Source organism: Ahaetulla prasina, chromosome 8 (assembly GCF_028640845.1).
Source record: "Ahaetulla prasina isolate Xishuangbanna chromosome 8, ASM2864084v1, whole genome shotgun sequence".
NCBI lineage: Eukaryota > Metazoa > Chordata > Lepidosauria > Squamata > Colubridae > Ahaetulla > Ahaetulla prasina.
This window is the reverse complement of record NC_080546.1, coordinates 64,375,140-64,395,424: the sequence shown is the minus strand read 5'-3', so window position 1 is coordinate 64,395,424 and position 20,285 is coordinate 64,375,140. Positions and strand designations below refer to the sequence as shown.

General features: G+C 44.2%; 1 protein-coding gene across 4 annotated transcripts in view; it reads left to right on the top strand.

The window, feature by feature from the left end:
- The first annotated feature begins 1,895 nt into the window (after positions 1 to 1,895).
- C1QTNF7 (C1q and TNF related 7) overlaps positions 1,896 to 20,285 on the top strand; it is a 149,888-nt gene continuing 131,498 nt past the window's right edge. For 2 of the 4 annotated variants that reach the window (XM_058192320.1, XM_058192323.1), the window contains exon 1: positions 1,896 to 2,059. In XM_058192320.1, the coding sequence (XP_058048303.1) occupies positions 1,993 to 2,059 (67 nt within the window). In that variant the 5' untranslated portion in view covers positions 1,896 to 1,992. Of the gene's footprint in view, positions 2,142 to 20,285 lie in introns of all 4 variants that reach the window. The other 2 variants (XM_058192321.1, XM_058192322.1) reach the window with 2 other exon arrangements.

Below are 20,285 nucleotides of genomic sequence, written 5' to 3'. Positions count from 1 at the left end.
GATCACAATTGGACCAGTTGCATCCAAATTATGCTGCTGACACTCTGACAGATTCCAGAGGGAAAATTAGGAAATTTGATATTGGGGACAAGGTCTATGCCCACAATTATGCTGGGGCGTGCTCTGGATTCCTGGCACGGTCATAGAAATATCTGGTCCTTGCTCCTACAAAGTGGAGTTAGAGGATGGGAGATTGTGGTGTCAGCACTTGGACCAACTCTGAGGCCGAATTTCAAACTCTCTGCTTCGCATACCAGATCAAGCTCAATCCAACAAGCGGCCAGGCCTGACTATACTAAATTGTTAAATCCAATGTCTAACACTAACTCAAACCTGATTGTGCAGCTTGAATGCCCAACTGTGGAACCAAGACTCCAGTGCAGATTTCCAGAGGGGTTGGGTCTTCCAGCTCCTGCCACGCCCAGTGACAAGTTCCAGGAGGTTCCATTGGCAGAACCAGAGACTGCAACTAATCCACCCACTCAAATCGATACCCATGAACAAACTGAATTGCACAAGTCAACTGGTGCTCACACTAGCCCTGCCTACCTGCGTGATTACATCTGTAAATATGTACATATGTTGAATTAAGTTAATGTATTCCAGGAAAGGAGGGGTGTTATGTACCATATAAGGAGTGAGCTATAGGCTTCACTCAGGTCCTCCAAAACGGCAGGAAAATACTTAAAGCTCATTGGTTAAACTGTCTGACAGCCCTGTATAAAAGAGGATGCTGCCAGATAAGCAAGTTGTTGGGTTGTACTGGTCTACTAATAAAGACCTATTGTTACTGAAAGAGCTGTGTCTGTCTCTTCCATCATCTGATCTAACAGGATGATTTCGTGCAAATGGTGGGTGAGCACACACATGCATGCAGCTCTATTTGTGCAAGTGGCAGGCATGTGTGCATGCCACTCATACAAATGGAGCTGTGTGCGGCACTTGCCCACTACTCATGCAAGTAGAGCTGCACATGTGCATATGCACTTGTGCACTGCTTCCACAACCTGGTACTGAATACTGGGGGTTAGGGACTCCTGATTTAAACAATATGCACAAATATTGTCCTACATTATTGCCTAGAATTCTCTTAGATTTGCAATATAATTTAAGATTTATGTCAGTGGTAGTCAACCTGGTCCCTACCGCCCACTAGTGGGCATTCTAGCTTTCATGGTGGGCGGTAGGGGTTTTGTCTGATACTGAAGCACTTTCCCTTTTTTAAATTTAATTGACTTTAAAAAAAATTCATAGCATTATTTTAAAACATTTTCATTAGGTTTTCATAAAATTCGCTGTGACAATTTAAATTTCTGAAAATATACTATTTGTATCGTCCGCGTATAGGTTTAGTTCACGTTACGTAAGTGAAACTAAATGGCACTATAGTATGACCACAAACAAAAGACCCTCATCCCAGAATAGCTCACTCATCTCCCTCCCACACTACCCAGCTGTAAAAGACAAGCAGAGCTGGTAGCCGGTGCCCACCCCCCAATGGGTGGGTCGTCCACGATGCACGAGAGGCATGCGCAGACGAGGATCCACAGTGCATTTCTGTGGAACCGGTGGGCGGTTAGAAAATTTTACTACTAACAGAGATACAAAAGTGGGTGGTAGGTATAAAAAGGTTGACTACCCCTGATTTATGTGCTCAGAAAAAAGGGTCCCATGGAGATTTACTTCCTGATATGCTGCAATTTTAAAGTGTATTTAACCATTTCCTTAGTTTGGAAGCCAAGAGGATTTTCTGCCCTTTTCCTGTTTGTGTAGACTTCTTCTGAAAGCTTTATAGCAAAGTTGACAGTTGCTTTAAATTAGAGTCTTTGGCTGCAGTTCAAGACAAAGGGTGGGAGTTCATTTAGCTAAAAAAGACAGTTGCACAACTTGGAAACTGAGCCTGGGGGAGGCCATTATTCATAAGATAGTGCTTGTTTTTGGAAGGATTTGCATGAGTTTGGCACATCTTTATTTGCTAAGTCTTTTAAAAGTATGTTGCAACTCCAAAGGAAACATATGGTTTTGCTGGAAAATTTGAGTTCAGTCGCTCCAAAGCAAGGTAAGAGGCTGGTGATTTTCTTGTGAAGCTCTTTGAAAAGCAGCTAATGGGAAATCCAAAATGAAATGGACCTTGAATACAGGTTTGTACAAAAAAAGAGCTGCTTTAGCAACCCAGTTAATCCCACAGAGATCTATATGCTAAATGTCCAAAATTTAATTCCAAACAAAGCCGAGGTTTGTTAATTATTCAGTTGTATGAACAGAACATTTGTAATTGTCTGTTTCTTTTAAATTTATGACTGTCATCTTCCAGTTCAGCAAATCTGGAATGCTTGTTTGTGTATAATGCAAATATTTTTCTAAGTATGCAAATGATTACCATAAATGAGAAGAGAAAGATTAAATAGTCCTATTAACTTCCTTTTTAAATTTCAAATTTAAATTGTTTTCTAGCTAGGATACAAAATAACAAAACTTTAGACAAAGATTAAATGAAATTTAAGGCAACTTAGCTTATTCTTTGAAAGTAGAGAAGCAATCCTGACTAGTGCAACCTTTATAGATTTAGAAGATATTCATTGTTTTTCTTTTCTGGAAATAAACTAGCATTGTGTGATTAATTGAACCCAGTATTTCCAAATTCACTTAAAATGTTGCAAAGCACAGATATTCTTTCTTGATTCTTTTCTGTCTAATTAGATGGTGGCGGGGGGGTGTTTGGTGGTGTCTGTAGACATTTTCATTATGAGTTGAATCTGATACTACTGTATGGTTTTAAAAATTAGTTAAATGACTGCTGAAAAGTTCATAAACTCCTCTGTCAGTGCCGATTTAAGAAAGGGCTAACATAACTGGGAGAGTTGATATATGTGCCTGTGCACTGAGTTTGGAATTAAAAGTGATGGGAAAGGAAAGAAGAGCTGGTAATAGGTTCTGATTGCTAATCCTACATCCGATTTCCTGTGATTACTTTATTTAAGACTAGAAGGGGCGTGCATAAGCGCACAAACGTGCCTACCGTTCCTGTCCTATTGTTTTTCTTTTCTTCTTTCTATATATATGCTTATACCTCCTTATATTTACTCATATATGTTTATATACAATATAATATTTTGTATGATTCCTACATATATTGTTGTGACAAAATAAAATAAATAAATAAATAAAATAGAAAAATAAATCAGACATCAAAGGAAGAAAAATGCCCAGTAAGGGTCAATGCAGTGGTGGGATTCAAATAATTTAACAACTGGTTCTCTGCCCTAATGACTGGCTGGGTGGGCATGGCTGGTGGGCATGTGACTGGGTGGGCGTGGCCAAGTTGACATCACTTTTTTGCTCTAATGACCAATTTAAGTATAAAAAAAGATATATCATATATAAGTTTATTATTTCATGCATTTTATACTTAAATAAGAACAATGAAAGAGGTACACAACTCCAGATTTTGTTACAAGGAAGAGTTTTAAAAATATTAATGAAAAACTATTAGATAATACCTGACAAAAAACAATAAAACTGTTATGTAAGGTATTTCCAAATTGCTTTTGGATTGGCGTCCTTACTTGCAATTTTCTTCTTTTTTCCTTGAGCATCATCGGCTGTGGTGATTTACCCTTAACAATTGTTTCACTGTAAGGAGTAGGATCCCATTCATTTAGAGGTAGGCCAATTAAAGTAATAGTTATGTTAGAAATAGGCATCTATTCTTCTCTGAAAATATGATGTTCATCTTTGGAAAAAATGCTTTCCACTTCTGCTGAACAATTGTTCTGACAATATTTTTAGCGTTTTGAATACTGTCAGAAATTGCATATGCCTGGGAATTTAAAAAATATTTTCTATAATATTTTCTATAAAATCTTGATAATTGTTAATATCAATTAGGTAATTTAAAATGTCACTAAATATGAGCAATTGTTCTTCAGCTGCTTTCCATGGAACTACTACTTCTTCAATATTCCAGTAATCTGGCTCCAAAAAATTGAGAAATTGTAATTTATTCCTGTCTTGAAATTGGCTACAACCTGTTTTTAAATGTTCACAATCCATTTTTCTTTTATTCAAATTCATTACAATGCTTTCTAAAAGTCTTTCCCAAGGAACCTCAACAAATTGATGATTTTCTACAAATTTTATATTTTTGAAGGTTTCTGAACTAATTAATTCATCCACTTTTTTTTTCGTATGCACCCTATTCAAGCATTTCAAATGCTTTAATAGATCTTATCACAAGTTTTTCAACATTTATTATGTCTACATTTCTTGCTTGCAGTGCATTTGAAAGAAGAAAAATTTCATTTAGAATATTGATCATCAAGGCCAATATCTATTTTCAAGATGGACAGCCATACCTAAGTATTTTTCATTTGAATGAAAATACCAATGTAGCATTGGATAAGTGCGCCACACAGCTAGGATTGACCTTAAACTACAGGCAGCCCATCTTGGTCCCAAAATCTTTATAATTTCAATTCCAAGTTCTTCGGATATTTCAGTAAGTTCATTTTGGTTCTTATTGGATTGATGAAAAATAGTATATATCTTAATAAATATTAATAGAATAGAATAGAATAGAATAGAATAGAATAGAGTAGAATAGAATAGAATAGAATAGAACATTTTTTTTATTGGCCAAGTGTGATTGGACACACAAGGAATTTATCTTGGTGCATATGCTCTCAGCATACATAAAAGAAAAGATACGTTCATCAAGAATCATAAGGTACAACACTTAATGATAGTCATAGGGTACAAATAAGCAATCAGGAAACAATATCAATATAAATTGTAGGAATACAAGCAACAAAGTTACAGTCATAAAGTCATAAGTGGAAGGAGATGGGTGGAGAACATTCTTTGTTGTGCTTTTTTGTTGACGTTGTTATGTATTTGAACTTTAAGAGGGAAGTTTGGGCAGGAACTAGCACGTTGCTGATTGGCTGATGCCTCAGCCAAAATAGTATTTAAAGAGGGATTTTTGCTGTTGGTCTTTTGCTGGGTCACAATAAACTAAAGAGCTGTTGTCACTTGTGTGGTCTCCTGCCTCGTTATTGCCCAGACTTAACATTGGCGACGAAGGTGGGATACTGAGGCAGCGAGACCAGGAAAAGAGCTGAAGGAGTACGGATTCGCAAAACCCAGCCAGTATCGGAAGCGGTTACATAGCCATGTCCAGCTATACACCGCCAGCGCCATTTGACCCTGCCAAGGACAAATGGGGGTCGTACATAGCTCGTTTTGAGTGTTTCCTTGAAGCAAACGAACTACAGGGAGTCTCAGACAATCGGAAGCGTGCTTACTTCCTGAGTCACTGCGGACCAGAGGTTTTCGATACTGCCGAGTCGCTGTCGGAACCAACGCCGGTACAGTCAGTACCATGGCAAACCCTGCAAACGACACTGAAGGCACACTACGCTCCGTGCCGTCGAAGTTTGTTCAGCGTTTCGAGCTGAGACAGCGAGTTCAGTGCGAGGGCGAATCGATAAGCGTGTACATGGCCGCGTTGAGGAAAGCCGCGAACCACTGTGAGTACCGGGATTTGGATGACTCTTTACTGGAACAACTCATTTGTGGGGTCCGGAACATTCGTTTACAGAGGCGGTTGCTGTCCAAAAGCAACCTGACCCTAGCCCTGGCTCTGGATGAGGCCAGGGCACACGAGATGTCCACCAAAGCGGCAGAGACTCTAACACACCGAACACCGGCACGAAAACAGCGCCAGTCCACAGCGAGGTCGTCGAGGCCGAATCCGGGGGCGAGGAAGAAGAAGAGGTCTTCTATACCGGGAGGTCGGAGAGAGGCGACCGGGATGAATGTGTGAGCTGTGGAGGCCAACACCAACGACAAAATTGCAGATTCAAGGACGCAATTTGCCGGCGGTGTGAAAAGAAAGGGCACATCGCACAAGCCTGTCGAGACCCACAACTGTCCCGCCCAAAATTCAAATCGGCCAATCAGCAGAGCGCTGGACCGACGAAACGGCCGGGGATTGGCTCATCCAAAAGAGGCGCAAAATTGAACCAAACAACCGTACGAGTGGGCCACGCATCCACACGAATAGAAAAGAAGATATTCACACAGACGCACATCGAAGGAGTGCCGTGTAAGATGGAGGTGGACACCGGATCGTCGATCACGATCATGTCCTGGGACACCGTCGCGAAGAACCTGCCAAAGGTTGCAAAACGCCAACTGCAAACCCAAAAGCTGAGAGTGCAAGACTACCAGGGAAACCGGATCCCTGTTCGAGGAGTCACGTCCGTCAAAGTGAGATACGGAAACCTAAAGAAAACTCTACCGGTCACCATCGTAGATATAAACCTTCCAAGTTTGCTGGGCCTGGACTGGTTCAGAGCCCTGGGGATGGAAGTGACCGGGGTCCACAGAAACGGAGTCAACCTAAAAGATGAACTGCTGAAAGAGTTCGAGGACGTCTTCCAGGACTGCCTGGGCAAGTACGTGGGGACCCCTATTTCATTTAATTTAGACCACCAGGTAGCTCCCATCAGGTTAAAGGCTAGGCGGGTACCCTTCGCCCTTAAGCCCAAGATAGACCGGGAGTTAGACAAACTAGTAAACCAGGGCATACTAGTTCCCGTCGACCATGCCAAATGGGAGACACCGATTGTGACCCCAGTCAAACCGGACGGATCAGTCCGGATTTGCGCTGACTACAAAGCAACGCTTAACAAAGCATTGCAAAAGAGCGCATACCCCGTTCCCGTAGTGCAACATCTGTTGCACTCATTGGGACAAGGGCAGGTCTTCGCCAAACTCGATTTGGCCCAAGCCTACCAACAATTACCCGTAGACAATGACACAGCTGAGGCGCAGATGATTGTAACACATCGAGGCGCATTCAAATGCACCTGACTCCAGTTTGGAGTCAGCGTAGCCCCAGGGTTGTTCCAAAATCTAATGGAACGTCTGCTACAGGGAATACTGGGGGTCGTGCCATATTTTGACGACGTACTAGTCTCAGCAGAGAACCTAGAGGAGTTAGGGGTCAAACTAAGGAAGGTCTTGGGCATTTTCAGGTCTGCTGGACTTAAGGTCAAGCTCAACAAATGCCAGATAGGAGTCGAATCCGTAGAATTCTTGGGTTATCAAATAGACAGAGAAGACATCCACCCCACGGAGAGCAAAGTGCGAGCCATCAAAAAGGCTCCGACTCCAAAAAATAAGGCTGAGTTACAGGCATTTTTAGGGCTTGTGAACTTCTACGCGGTTTTCTTGCGAAATAAAGCAACAGTAGCAGAGCCGCTGCACAAGCTATTAGCAAAAAAGGCTGTTTGGACGTGGGGCAAGGTTGAGGCTAGGGCATTCGAGGGCGTTAAGAACCTTTTGTCCAGTGATAGCCTGCTAATCCAATATAACGGAACATTACCACTAGTGCTAGTCTGCGATGCGTCACCCTACGGGGTAGGGGCTGTCCTCAGCCATAGGCTGCCGAACGGATCGGAAGCCCCCATAGCATATTTTTCCCGCACGATGTCAGCAGCAGAAAGAAACTATAGCCAGTTAGACACAGAGGCCCTGGCCATAGTTTCAGGAGTCAAAAAATTCCACGAATACCTATTTGGGCGCCATTTCGAAATAGTAACAGACCACAGACCACTATTAGGACTCCTGGCAGGGGACCGTCCAACTCCGGTTGCCCTATCACCCAGGATGACCCGTTGGACTATTTTCCTGGTGGCATATTCGTACAAATTGTCCCACCGTCCAGGGAAGGACCTAGGACACGTGGACGCTTTGAGTAGATGCCCGCTACCAGAGACAATCGAAGACCCGACCCCGGGGACACCCATCCTACTAATAGACTCTCTAGACTCCAGGCCGGTCACCTCTAAGGAAGTGACTAGGGCATCGTACAGAGACGTTATTATAAGGACTGTAATCGGTTGGGTACAGAGGGGATGGCCCGATGCACTGGGGGATCATTTCAAAGACTTTACCAAAAAACACGCGGAATTGTTGGTTCAAGGGGTTGTCTGTTATGGGGGGCTAGAGTGGTTATCCCGGAGAAACTGCGAGAAGACGTGTTGGAACTGTTACATGTGGGTCACCCAGGGATTGTGAGAATGAAAAGCCTTGCGAGGAGTTATGTGTGGTGGCCACAAATGGATAAAGACATTAGCGACAGGGTAGGAAAATGCCAGGCCTGCCAAGAGTCAAGGCCACTACCCCAGACAGCCCCCATAAGGGAATGGGAGAAACCCCAGGGTCCTTGGTCCAGGATCCACATAGACTTTGCCGGGCCATTCCATGGGCAAACATTTTTAATCGTGGTAGACGCATTTTCAAAGTGGTTAGAAATCTTGCTTATGAAATCCACAACAGCCGAAGTGGTAATTATAACGTTGCGGCACCTTTTTGTAACGCACGGATTGCCAGACATCCTAGTGTCCGACAATGGCCCGCAATTCATGGCTACTCAATTCGAGGGGTACTTAGCAGAAGAGGGCATCCGACATGTCCTCTCGGCGCCTTTCCACCCGGCGACGAACGGACTTGCAGAATGATTCATTCGCAGTGCCAAGGAAGCGCTATCCAGAATAACCCCCGGTGATTGGCAAGCCAAAATCGATACCTTCTTAGCGGTACAACACAGAACCCCCTGTGTAGCCACAGGGCACAGCCCATCCGAACTATTGATGGGTAGGAAACTCAGGTGCCCATTAGATAGATTAAACCCAACATATTCCCCTGACAGGTACCAAGGCATCCAGGAAAAAACCAGGGAAATGGCAATGGGTGATTCAGTGTGGGCACATAACTATGGTGAAAGCCCAGCATGGCTTAAAGGAACGATCACTGGAGTAACAGGTCCAAAATCATATATAGTGGACATGGGGGATGGCCGAGTATGGAGGTGCCACATAGATCAATTATGAAGAAGGGTACAAAATAAATCAGAAACCGCGCAACCAGACCCTGACTACCAAATATTTGAACCAACAGCTAACTCAGACCCGCGGCGATCGGAGGACTTATCTGAACTTGTAGAAGTCCAGCGACGCCAATCGGCTCCTCCAGAAGACTGCAGGGACGACTCTGCAAGTAATCCAGGGCCGGAGGGCCTAGAGGAGGAGCTGGGAGGAACAAACAGTCCCTCCGACCAGCTCGACTCACTCCCTGGGAATGAATTGCGCAGGTCAGAAAGAGTTAGGAGACGCCCTGTCTACCTGCGTGACTACGTGGAGAAATAACATGCAAATTCCATGCAAATAAGGGACTCAATGCGTTCTGGGAGGGGAAGAGTGTTATGTATTTGAACTTTAAGAGGGAAGTTTGGGCAGGAACTAGCACGTTGCTGATTGGCTGATGCCTCAGCCAAAATAGTATTTAAAGAGGGGTTTTTGCTGTTGGTCTTTTGCTGGGTCACAATAAACTAAAGAGCTGTTGTCACTTGTGTGGTCTCCTGCCTCGTTATTGCCCAGACTTAACAGACATTTTTGATGTTAGCTGTCCATTTTAGATCTTGTGATATGGTAGAACCTAGAAATTTGAAGGTCTCTACTGTTGATACTGTGTTGTCTAGTATTGTGAGAGGTGGAAATATGGAAGGGTTTCTCCTAAAGTCTACCACCATTTCTATGGTTTTGAGTGTGTTCAGCTCCAGATTGTTCCAGTTGCATCACGAGACTAGTTGTTCAACCTCCCATCTGTATGAGGATTCATCATTGTCTCGAATGAGACTGATCACTGTTGTGTCATCTGCGAACTTCAGTAGTTTAACAGATGGTTTGTTAGAGATGCAGTAATTGGTATACAGAGAGAAGTGAAGTGGGGAAAGCACACAGCCTTGGGGGAGGGGCTGTGCTAATTGTACAGGTATCTGATGTGATTCTGCTTAGCTTCACCTGCTGCTTCCTGTTTGTTAAGAAGCTTATGATCCACTTACAAGTGTGTTCAGCTACCTGTAGCTGGGTTAGCTTAGTTAGAAGAGTGTCTGGAATGATGGTATTGAATGCTGAACTAAAGTCTACAAAGAGGAACCTTGTGTAGGTCTTTGGAGATTCAAGATGTTGTAGGATGTAGTGCAGAGCCATATTCACAGCATCATCTGTTGATCTATTTGCTCTCCCCCAAACTCTGCCAGAAATGAGTCTTTGTGAGACTCGTCGTGCTGATGCCACAGCCTCTTGGAGCAGGACCCTGCAAGGCTTGTTGTGCCATTGCATGCATGAACAGCAGAACCCTGTGAGCTTCATCACACCAAACTTCGAACCTCGCACTGCGAGGCTTGTTGTGCCATTGCTTGCACAAGTGGTGGCACCGCCGTGAGGTGCGACATACTGGCGCAACCTCAAGTGGCAGGACACCAGCTGCACCGGTATGATGAAGCTCACGGTGGTGCTGCCATTCATGCGTGCAATGGCACAACAAGCCTTGCAGGTCCTGCTCCAAGAGACTGCGGCGGTGCAACAAATCTCACAAAGACTCATTTCTGGCGGAGTTTGGGGGAGAGAAAGAAAGACTTCTGCTGCTTCTGTTGCTTTCATTACATGCAATCAACAGTTTGCAAAGGCAGAAATGTGAAATGCCGAACTCAACCCATACTCACACTTCATGTATGGGCTACCTCCCAGCAGGACAGGGGTGGGGAGTCCATTGGAGGAGTGCCACATGGCCCCTGCCTGCTTCAGCTTCACTTTTGCCATGGTGGCGGGTGTTAGAAAGGCGCTGTCCTGAAGCCTCCCCGCTGCTTGGTTTGGGGCAGCCGATGCCCGCCAGGTCCAGGTGCGGTGGGCAGGCAGGTGGGTGGACTGGAGAAGAGAAATGGCAGAGAGGAAACCCTTTCAAACAGTGTTGCCTGCAATTCTTGTTACTCACCTCCACTGGTTCTCTTTCTATCATTCTGGGTCTCACACACACACACAGAAATTTGATCGCTTGAAAGGAATGGGCTGGGCTTTGCTTCTATCATATGCATGCATTTCCCACAATCTTCCACAATTGCCTGTCCTTTCTCAAGCAGAAGCAGGGTAGAGTTGGGGGGTGGGGGGAGCCGATTCTGACAGGCCCCATGGCTTTTTGCCTCAATGTAGCAGCAGCCTAAGCAACACCTGAGCTCCAGGCCTGGTGGAGCACAAACTGTGCTTAATGCCTACTCCATAGGCACAAGGTGAACTGCAGAACAGAAGGACCCTCAGCTGCAAGGTTGTCTGGCACTGTGGGCAGGGCTGGGGCTAGCAAATGTGCACTGGAAATATCTCCTGGCAGCCGGAGAGACAGAACTCCCGACCCTCACTGGATCAGCTGATCTGCAGGCTGTGGTTAAGGGGCCCAGCAGCTATGAGGTGACCATGCTTGCCACCTCCTGTACCTCAAAAAAAAAAAAAAAGACTGCCCTGAAAATAAGCCCAAGTATCTAATATGTTAGTCTTATTTTCAGGAAAACACGGTATTATGTTTAGAAGCTCTTTTGCTATCCTACTGCTCACTCAGATTTTCTCCCAAGCATAATGCTGGCACCATCAGAGCAAAATCCTATTATTATTTTTTCTAGGTAGTTCTTAATAAGCCCAACATTGTTAATTTTCCATAACTGAAGAACATATTGCCTCTGCATCTTGTTTTTACAATTCATTGTTGGTGAGTTAACTGAATCCTCAACTTTTAAGAAAAGTATAACAGCTGGTTTACAAGATATCGTTGAGGCTTTGTCAATAATCAAACATTTTTTCATATTATTTTCAATAATTTTACTAAATTTTTAAAAAATTTCTTTTGCAATGAAATCAACTATTTTCATTGCAGTTTTACATGATATCTAATCCATTTTTAATTTGCATGTCTATCTCATCTTCTATGTCTGAAAATGGTTTACATCTTTGTGCCAGGCTGTAAACTGTATTAAATGTTCTACCAATAGTACCTACATATTTTTCAGTCATCTTATCTATTTCTTTTGTTATTGAATCCTGCACATTATTTTAAGTTCTCTTTACAAATGTAAAGCTTTTGATGAAAAATGTTCTTTCATTTTTTTCTTTAGAGAACCTTTTTGTATCTCTTTATTTTTCCCTGATATCTTAATCTGAAAATATTTCCATTCTTATGACACATGAACACTTTTCTCTTTTGTGAAGTCATATTTTGCACAATACTTGCAACCTAACATTTTGTTAGAAATTACCAGTCCTTCATATTTTTCTTTAAAGTTGTTATATTGTTGCAATGTCCAGCCTACAGGAAGATTATTTTCAATTTCAGAGTTATCAATTATTTCATTAATTGACGTGCTGCTTCCTCCAAGTTGGAGTGGTTGTGCTTCTGACTGTTTTGGATCATCCAAGGCCAATTCTGAAACATCTGATTCCGATCTTGGTTTTTTACTGAAAAAAAACTGTCAAACTCTGTTGCCTTTTCATCCTGTTAAGGGCTACTACAAAATGTTTTTTAAAAATGTTTTAGTTTGGACTCGATTGTGGTTGTAAGTCGAGGGCTACTGGTAACAGAAGGGATCCCTTTTTTCACCCAACAATGTGCAGTCTTTTCATCCATTGCTGTGAACAATTTGTAATGTACAAATTCAAATTGTATGAAATGGTATAGGGTTTCGTCCCTGAGCAGAAGATTGGACTAAAAGACCTCCATGGTCCCTTCCAACTCTAGGTCTACTACTACTGGGCTCATTCTTATCCCCTTTCCTTATTCTAACAGATTAACTAACGAACCCCCTAATCTAATCTAACCCCCTGCCCAAGCAAGAGACCCTACACAATTTCTGACAGATGGCAGTCCAGTCTCTTCTTGAAAGCTTCCAGTGATGAAGCTTCCACAAATTCCAAGGACAAACTGTTCCATTGGTTGATTGTTCTCAATGTCAGAAAATGTGAACAGTTCCATCAATTCAGTTTTGTCATATGCCCCATGATTGCTCGCTAGATTTCAATTTGGATTTATTCATCCTTGGAGCAAATTTTCCCATGGGCAATGCAATGGGGTGGGAGGGGGGGTCACACCATCCCTGGACAGAGCAACTTACCAAAATTTGGCAGCGAAGGCTGGCAAGCAAGGAAAGTGAGTGAGGAGTGGAGATCAGTAATATTTAGCTACTTTTAAGAGTGTGTGACACTATAGATAGTGTTTAAAAGATGTTATAGAAGAGGAACAAGTTTCACCAGACAAGAATGAGACTGAGCTGAAAGTGGATTTAAAAATGACATCCTATAAGAATGACATGCAAAAGATGTTACCCTGTTTATATAAAAGAATTGCTGGTATTTTCATAATTACAATTAATTAATTGAAAAATAAATACTTAAAATGGAAACACAATTAACAAACAAGGGAGTTTGTTATTTTGTGCCAGTATTGCCACAAAAATCTTTCCTAGCTAACATTACCTTACATTAGCCGAGTTATTACCTGGACCAACAGTTCCTAATGGAATGCTCTCTCTATAGCAGAGAGAGAGAAGCCAGGGGAAGCCATGTTTAGTCACCTAAGCTTTTTAGACTTTTCATCTTTAAAATGTACTGAAGCCTTGCATTCCGGCCAGGTGGCACTTTTCATTTTATTTCAGCAGTTGCATGTTTTCTTAGGATTCACATTATTTTATCTTTATGAATGCATGCTTTAGCAGTTGCTTTGCAACTAGAATGACCTCACTAGTGTGGTAAATTTTTAAGAGTAAGGGGAAATGGGGACAAACAAAATGGGGACAAACAAAAAAGGTATAGTCCAAAATCATCTAAGAAGTTAGATCAAGAAGAATGAAATTCATAGGTACATTCACAGAGCAATACTGAATTCTTTTTCTGAGATTTATTCTTTTTTTAAAATTTATTTTATTTTGTCACTACATTATATACAAGCACATACGGTGAAAGGAAACAATAGGACAGGAACGGTAAGCACTTTTGTGCACTTATGCACACCCCTTATAGTCCTCTTAGGAATGGGGTGAGGTCAATGGTAGATAGTTTTTGGTTAAGCTTTAGGGAGTTTGAGAAGAGACCACAGAGTCAGGTAGTGTCTTCCAAGCATTAACAACATTACAAAAGTCATATTTTCTGCAATCAAGATTGAAGTGATTAACATTAAGTTTGAATCTATTGTTTGCTCTTGTATTATTGTGATTGAAGCTGAAGTAGTCTTTAACAGGAAGGATATTGCAATAGATGATTCTGTGTGTTAAACACAGCTCTTGTCGGAGTCGGCAGAGTTCTAAGTTTTCTAGTCCCAGGATTTCAAGTCTGGTGGTATAAGGTATTTTGTTGTTTACAGAGGAGCATAGAACTCTTCTTGTAAAATATTTCTGGACTCGTTCAATTGTATTAATGTCAGAGATGTGGTATGGGTTCCAGACAGGTGAGCTGTATTCAAGATAGGTCTAGCAAATATTTTGTATGCTCTGGTTAGAAGTGTAGAGTTTATGAAAAAGAAGCTATGCAAAATTAGGTTTACAACTCTTAGCGCCTTTTTTCCTCAGTTTTAAAAAAAAGTTTTTCTCAGTTTAAAAAACAGAATATATGAATTAGGTTCAGTATTGGGCTTAGTTTGTACTCAAGGCAAGTAGCATATTCAAGAGTTAGTAGTGTCCAGTTTCAATTCTGAAAAACAAGTAATAATTCCATAGGATGGCTTTATTCATTCCTTTTCTTTTAAGATGAAAGGACAGATTGTGCAGAAGAAAGAACCCCAATCAACTAAGCCCATTACTAGACCAACTTTTATAAGGATTGAATACAAACTTAAGACATATTTTTAAAAATAGAGATAGGTATCAGCAAAAAAAAAAGAGATTAAGCAAACTAAAAAAAAAAGTTCATTCATAAAATAAAATTATCTATGCCAGTAATCCTGGAAATAGGATTATGAGTAGGTGAGCGGCGAAGGCTGGCGAGTGACAAGGAAAACAGGGGAGGTAGCCAGAGAGCAGCTGGGCAAGTCTAGGAGATCAGTGGAGAGCTGGGCAGATTGGCCAATGTAGGCAGGTGAGGCAGAGAGCTGGGCCACATGGGAGACAGCTGGGCAAAGAGCGGAGATCAGCAAAGGCAGGCAGGTGAGGCAGAGAGCTAGGCCACAGGTGCCACATAGTAGGCTGTGGTGAAGGCAGGCAAGCCACATGGGCTGCGTGGGAGGCAGGCTGGGAGAGGAGTGGAGATTGGTGAAGGCAGGCAGAGATGGGATGCTGGTGCCACTTGGTAGGCCACAGCAAAGGCAGGCAAGCAGGCTGGGTGCCTGGACCACATGAGAGGCAGCTGGGTGAGGAGGGGAGATCAGAGAAGGCAGGCAGGTGAGGCAGATAGCTGGGCCCCGGGCACCACCTGGTAGGCCATAGCAAAGGCAGGCAAATGGGCTGGGCCTTGGGTGCCGCATGGTCAAGGCAAGCGAGGGAGCCAGAGATCAACAGCAGCTATGCTGCAGGCATGATTCTTGCCAAGGTGGGCAAGACAAGATAAGGAATGTCTGGGAGTGGCAGGGTGTGGCAGAGCAAGCCAGTGGTGGGATCAGCTGGTTCTCCAAACTGTGCAAAAATTTAACAACCGGTTTGCCCAAACCTGGGCAAACTGGCTGAATCCCACCTTTGGTGCAATGGTACTGTCGACCCTGAAGCTGACATATGTGTAGCCATTTTTAGTTATAGTTATTTTTTATGCATATTCTTTACTAAGTCTTTCAGTATGCTGTATGGGGGATTAATGGTGCTTCAAGCTTGCCATATCTGGTAGCAAGAAGGGGGTAGGACAGATAAGGGGATTGTTATAGCTAGGTGGCATTCTTTCCCATGAGAACATTGAAAGTGCCTGGAGATGGTGGAAGGTGGAGTTTGGAGTCACTGGACTATGAACTGATTGGAGAATGTGACCTGGAGAAGATGTTTCTAACTTTTAATATATATATAATTGAATGTAATTCCGGAGGCTGGCCAGATCCCAAATTACACTGAGACCTTGCCAATTTGATATGTTCAACAAAAGACTTTGTTGGAATATGGCTGTCTTGGACTGTTTTTACTGGGGACATGTTACTTGGAGGCTTGACAGGTACTTACAATGTATACATTTCACATTTAAAACTTAGCATTTCAACACCATAATTAAAAATGTTGACGCTCCAACAGTGCGCAGTTGTAATTGTGGCTTTGAATGATGGCTTTAGAAATGGCCCTTTGCAAATCTTTCTCTCCTTTCTTTGCTGTACACGGATAATCCTTGGTTAAAATACTAATACCAAAAGAGGCAAAATGTTTGGCATGGCATCCTGTTTAGGACACTGGAAATTTCATTTCATTTCATTTTCTTTTCTTTTCTTTTTTTTAATTAAAAATAGTTTTTATTAAACTTTTAACTTTTAAAAAACAGGGGGGGGAAGTACAACAAAGACAAAATGGTAGGTAAAATGAGGATCCAGATTGTTGGGGGCAATAAGTTGACTTTGTATATAATATACAAATGGATGAAGACTATTGCTTGACATAGTGTAAGCCGCCCTGAGTCTTCAGAGAAGGGCGGGATATAAATGCAAAAAAAAAAAAAATCACATTAAAAAACATGACAAACATAACAATACATTATATATTATTTTACAGCCTTCTGTATCGACATACATATTTTCTATTTTTATTCAATTTTTCAACTAAATGCATATATTTACATATTTTTAGATTGTATTTATTTACACATTCATTACTATAGGATTTATGATACTTTGTAATTTACAATTCATTATTTTAACACTATTAACTTAAATTCCCCAATTCTTATTTTGATTTCCTTTTTCTAGCCATTTGTATAATTTGTTCCACACTCTATAATACTCCGAATCTTCTCTTTCTTTGATTTCCTTTGTCATTTTATCCATTTCCGCACATCGTAAAAATTTTTGAATCACTAGTTCCTCTACTGGTATATTGTTTTGTTTCCACCCATGTACAATAGTAATCCTTGCTGCCATTAAAGATATGTAGTATTAGGTATTGTGAAGATTTCTCTATTTTTGGGTCAATTATTCCTAGTAGAAAATTCTACTGAATTTTATTTTTTGTAGTGTAAAAAATGTTGGAGATGTGGCCATAAAACAGGTACATACTACCACATGTGGTGGTTGTGTCCCAAAATTAATTTTTTTTGGCATAAAATTAATAATTGGCTGGAGGAAATCACATTTCATTTTCTTTTCATTGTTACAATAAAAGTTCAGATACCCTACCAGGTAATTGTGCCATGGGCAGTGGCTTATTCTACTTGTAGCACAATTCTATATGTTCGTTTAGGCTGCATTAGTGAGTTTAATCCCAAATAAGTGTGCAGTGGTATACAAAATTGTAGACACCCCCTGGTCAAATTGAATGTTTCAAAGAACCTGTTCGTAAATGGCAGCTGGCATTGTTCTGTTTCCCTTCCCCCAATACTCCCAGCAAAGAGTCCGTCAGAGGCCTTCCTTTTTTCCTTTTATTTACATAGATACATGTCCTGGCCACGTCTACCCACGGGCCTGCCAAGTTTCTGGAGATAACGAGGAAATTATAGATAAGGCCAGAATTACTCACGAATATATTCTTCCCTCCATTAAAACAGTTAGCTCGCCAAATTCATTACTTTGTCCAAGACAAAAAACCAGGAAGTCCCGCCTCCTATTTATAGTCTCTGCAGATGTCACTGCATGACAATTATGACTTGGCTTTGTCCCAACTCTTCCGCTGCTGCGCACGCCGATCAAGCCTTCGTAATCTTGCGTCCCTCCAAAACTGTTCTTGGGGCGTTGCCAAATCAGAAGAAGGCCCGGGAGAATCAGGCCTTGCCGGCCCCTCCCTTTGAGTGGGTGCCAGGAAGGGAGAGGGCTCAAGAGAAGCAGGGCTTGCCAGGTCTTCTCCCTCATTTTCTGAATCATCCGAGTCCAGGAGTCTGGGTCCAGGAACCTGGGTCACAACACTATCCCTCACCGCAGGGCCCTTCCCCCGGGGCTGACGATCGGGATGCGGTCGGGCTGGGTTCTGCTCATGGAAGGCCTGCACCAGGTCAGGGGCATGAACGTCGGAGGCATCTACCCAGGAGAAATCAGTCCCGTATCCCTTCCACGCGATCAAATATTGGAAACGACCCTTTAGCCAGCGAGAGTCTCGTCGCTGTGGACTTCGTATTCCTCCGACCCGTCCTCGGCGACAGTGACGGGTGCTGTTGGGCACCGAAGGGGACTCGGTGTGGCCTCAGGAACCAGAAGGGACCGGTGAAAACGGGTGGATCCGCATGGATCGTGGCAGGGTCAGTCGGTAGGCTACCGGGTTGATGACTGCCTCGACAGGGAACGGGCCGATGAATCGGTGGTCCAACTTCTTTACCGGCGGTCGGACGGGAGGTGTTTGGTGAGAGCCACACCCGGTCTCCAACTGCCAGCGGGCGTTGCCCGTCGGGAGCGGTCAGCGGACCGTTGTAGTCCTCCTTTGCCCGATTCAGCTGCTGGCGTACCAACTGTTGGACCGCATGCAATTCCGTCAGGAAGGTCTGCGTTCGGGAACAGGAGAGTCCGGTGGTGCCAGAGGAAGAGCCGCGGATGGTACCCACATTGGCAAAGAACGGGTCATCTGAGTAGAGGTGTGCTGAGAGTTGTTAAAAGCAAACTCCGCCAGAGACAGGTAGTCGGCCCAGTTGTCCTGTTGCTGGTTGATGAAGCAACGGAGATACTGTTCCAGTATACCGATGACCTTCTCTGTACCCCGTCGGTCTCCGGATGGTGCGATGACGACAGACATACCTGCACCTCCAACGCGCCATCAGGCTCTTCCAGAAGCGGGCTGTGAACTGAACTCCACGGTCCGAAACCACCCTGTCCGGTAGACCATGGAGGCGGAAGATGTGCTGCAGAAAGAGGCGGGCGTTTTGCGGCTGTGGGCAGTCCGCGGCATGGGATGAAGTGTGCCATCTTGGTGAGCATGTCCACCACCACCAGCACCGTGGTGAACCCAGAGGACGGCGGCAGGTCTGTCAGGAAATCCATAGAGATCGCCCCCCAGGGTCTGTCGGGTGTCGGCAAGGGTTGGAGGAGCCCGGGAGGGGCCCCCGTGGCGGTCTTGGCTTGCCGGCACGGTACGCAGGATGTCACGTAGGCATGTATATCATGCCGCACTCGGGGCCACCAAAAGGTCCGTGTCACCAGGTGGAGGGTCTTGAAGAACCCAAAATGTCCTGCTGCAGGGTTGTCGTGGCACTGGGTCATGACGAGGGCTCGGAGTGGTCCTGTGGGCACATATAATCGCCCAAACTTGAGTAAGTCCTCCTCCAAGGTCCAAGGAGACGTGGGGCCCACCTCCGCTCTCCTTTGCTGCGACCAGGCGTCCTGGCGCTGCGCCTCGCACCTGGGCCCGCAAGTCCACTGGTTCCCGTGCTGCAGCCAAGGCTTCTGCCGGCAGCACCGTCCATGGAGGAAGGGGGTCCTTGGCGCAGAGGTACTCTGGCTTATGGGACAGGGCATCCGCCCTCCGGTTGTGACCGCTGGGAATGTAGGTCACGCGGAAGTTGAACCGGGCAAAAAACAACGACCACCGGATCTGTCGCTGGTTTAACTTCCGAGCTGTGGTGAGGTGCTCGAGATTCCGATGGTCCGTTCGGACCTCCACCTGATGTCGGGCCCTCCGGATGGTGCCGCCAAGCCTGGAATGCAGCCTTGATAGCCAGCAACTCTTTTTCCCAGATGGTGTAGTTGCCCTCGGAAGGATTGAGTTTCCGGGAGTAGTAAGCGCAGGGAAAAAGTGTGCCGCCATTCGTCGGAGCCTGTAGCAGCACCGCTCCCATAGCCACATTGGACGCGTCCGTTTCCACCACAAAAGGCCGGAGCGGGTCGGGATGCCTCAGGACGGGTTCCGTGACGAAGGCTTTCTTGAGGGCTGTGAATGCTTCTTGCTGCGGGGACCCCACCGAATGCAACCTTCTTCCTGAGGAGCTGGGTAAGTGGAGCTGTCAGTGTGGCGAAGCCGGGATGAAGGTCCGTAGTAGTTGGCGAAGCCCAGTAGGCGCTGAACATCCTTCACCCGACGAGGGCTTCCCAGCTACACAAAGCTTCTACTTTACATGGGTCCATGGCTATGCCCTCGGGCGAGATGATATGCCGAGGAATTCTATGGAAGTCCGGAAGAAGGCGCATTTCTCCAGCCGCATTGAGTTGTTGCTCCATAGCGTTGCAGAACCAGACTGGCGTGTCGAAGGTGGCTTTCCTGGACCGGGAGTAAATCAGGATGTCGTCAGGTAGATAACCACGAACCGATCCAACATGTCTCGGAACACGTCGTTCATGAAGTGCTGAAAACGGCGGGAGCATTGGTCAACCCA